This window comes from Eimeria necatrix, genomic scaffold (genome assembly GCF_000499385.1).
Source record: "Eimeria necatrix Houghton genomic scaffold, Enh_scaff3798, whole genome shotgun sequence".
In the NCBI taxonomy this organism is placed as follows: domain Eukaryota; phylum Apicomplexa; class Conoidasida; order Eucoccidiorida; family Eimeriidae; genus Eimeria; species Eimeria necatrix.
In genome coordinates this window covers 1-1,165 of record NW_013654283.1, presented here as the reverse complement: position 1 = coordinate 1,165, position 1,165 = coordinate 1, and the positions used below count along the sequence as shown (strand labels likewise).

At 67.3% G+C, this 1,165-nt stretch overlaps 1 protein-coding gene across 1 annotated transcript; it reads right to left on the bottom strand.

Annotated features, from left to right (window-relative positions):
• Positions 1–202: 202 nt before the first annotated feature.
• Positions 203–1,164, bottom strand: ENH_00049350 (ribosomal protein L9, N-terminal domain protein, putative; the record flags this gene model as incomplete). The annotated part of the gene is made up of 1 exon (XM_013581180.1): positions 203–1,164. A coding segment is annotated over one exon (962 nt), but the record flags the coding sequence as incomplete, so codon positions are not given.
• Between the last annotated feature and the right edge of the window lies 1 nt (position 1,165).

Genomic DNA, 1,165 nt, shown 5'->3' with positions numbered 1-1,165 from the left:
CGAAGGCGAAACCCTAAACCCTAGCGCGAAGGCGAAACCCTAAACCCTAGCGCGAAGGCGAAACCCTAAACCCTAGCGCGAAGGTGAACCCCTAAACCCTAGCGCGAAGGCGAACCCCTAAACCCTAGCGCGAAGGCAAAACCCTAAACCCTAGCGCGAAGGCGAAACCCTAAACCCTAGCGCGAAGGCGAAACCCTAAACCCTAGCGCGAAGGCGAAACCCTAAACCCTAGGGCTTCGCGGGCCCACCGCTGCTGCTCCGTCTTGGAGAAAACCTCCAAACAAAAAACCCTCCCCACAAGTCGAGTTTTGCTGCTGAGGATGGCCAGCAAGTGGTACTCTCCTGTCCTGTCTATACACCCCAGCGGCACGCCCCCCATGTCCTCCTCCACCCCCTGCTGCTGCTGCTGCTGCTGCTGCTGCTGCTGCTGCGGGGGGAGGGGGGCCCCCCGGGGCGCGAGCTTGCGGCGCAGCAGCCGCAGCTGCCCCGGGAGAAGGTCCAGGCCTTCTTCTTGGCTCAGTTTCTCTAAGACTTGCTGCAGACTGATTGGCTGCAGCAGCAAACTGTTGTCTGTTTCTTCAGTTTCTTCTGCGAACTGCAGCCGCAGCTGCCGAACCCACGACAGCAAAACCCCTCCGTCATCTTGCGGCAAGTTGCTGCCCCTTTCAAACGCCCCCAGGGGGCCCCCCGGGGCCCCCGGGGCTGCCAGGGGGGCCCCCGGGGCCCCCGGGGCCCCCGCGGCGGCCAGGGGGCCCCCCGGGGCCCCTGGGGCCCCCGGGGCCCCGGGGGCCCCCAGGCGTCCCAGTGCGCCCCCTGGGAGCGGCTGCTGGAGGCCGGCTGGGTGCTGCCGCCGCTGCTGCTGCTGCTGCTGCTGCTGCTGCTGCTGCTGCTGCTGCTGCTGCTGGAGTTGGTCGATGTTTTGCCAAGTGGCGGCGACGGCCAGCCCGCTGCGGGCCAAGTGGTGTCTGAAGAGGCCCCTGCGCACATAGCGCAAGTCCCCAGCTGTACCTACACCCGGAACGGACTGCAGCAGCAGCACCAAAATGTAAGGCTGCGGCACTCGAGGGTACAGCACCCCCCTGTGGATGTGGGGGCGGAGGGGGGAGATGGCGAAGCCCCTTGCGGGGGCCCCCGGGGGGTGGGGGGGCCCCCCCCAGGGGGCGGG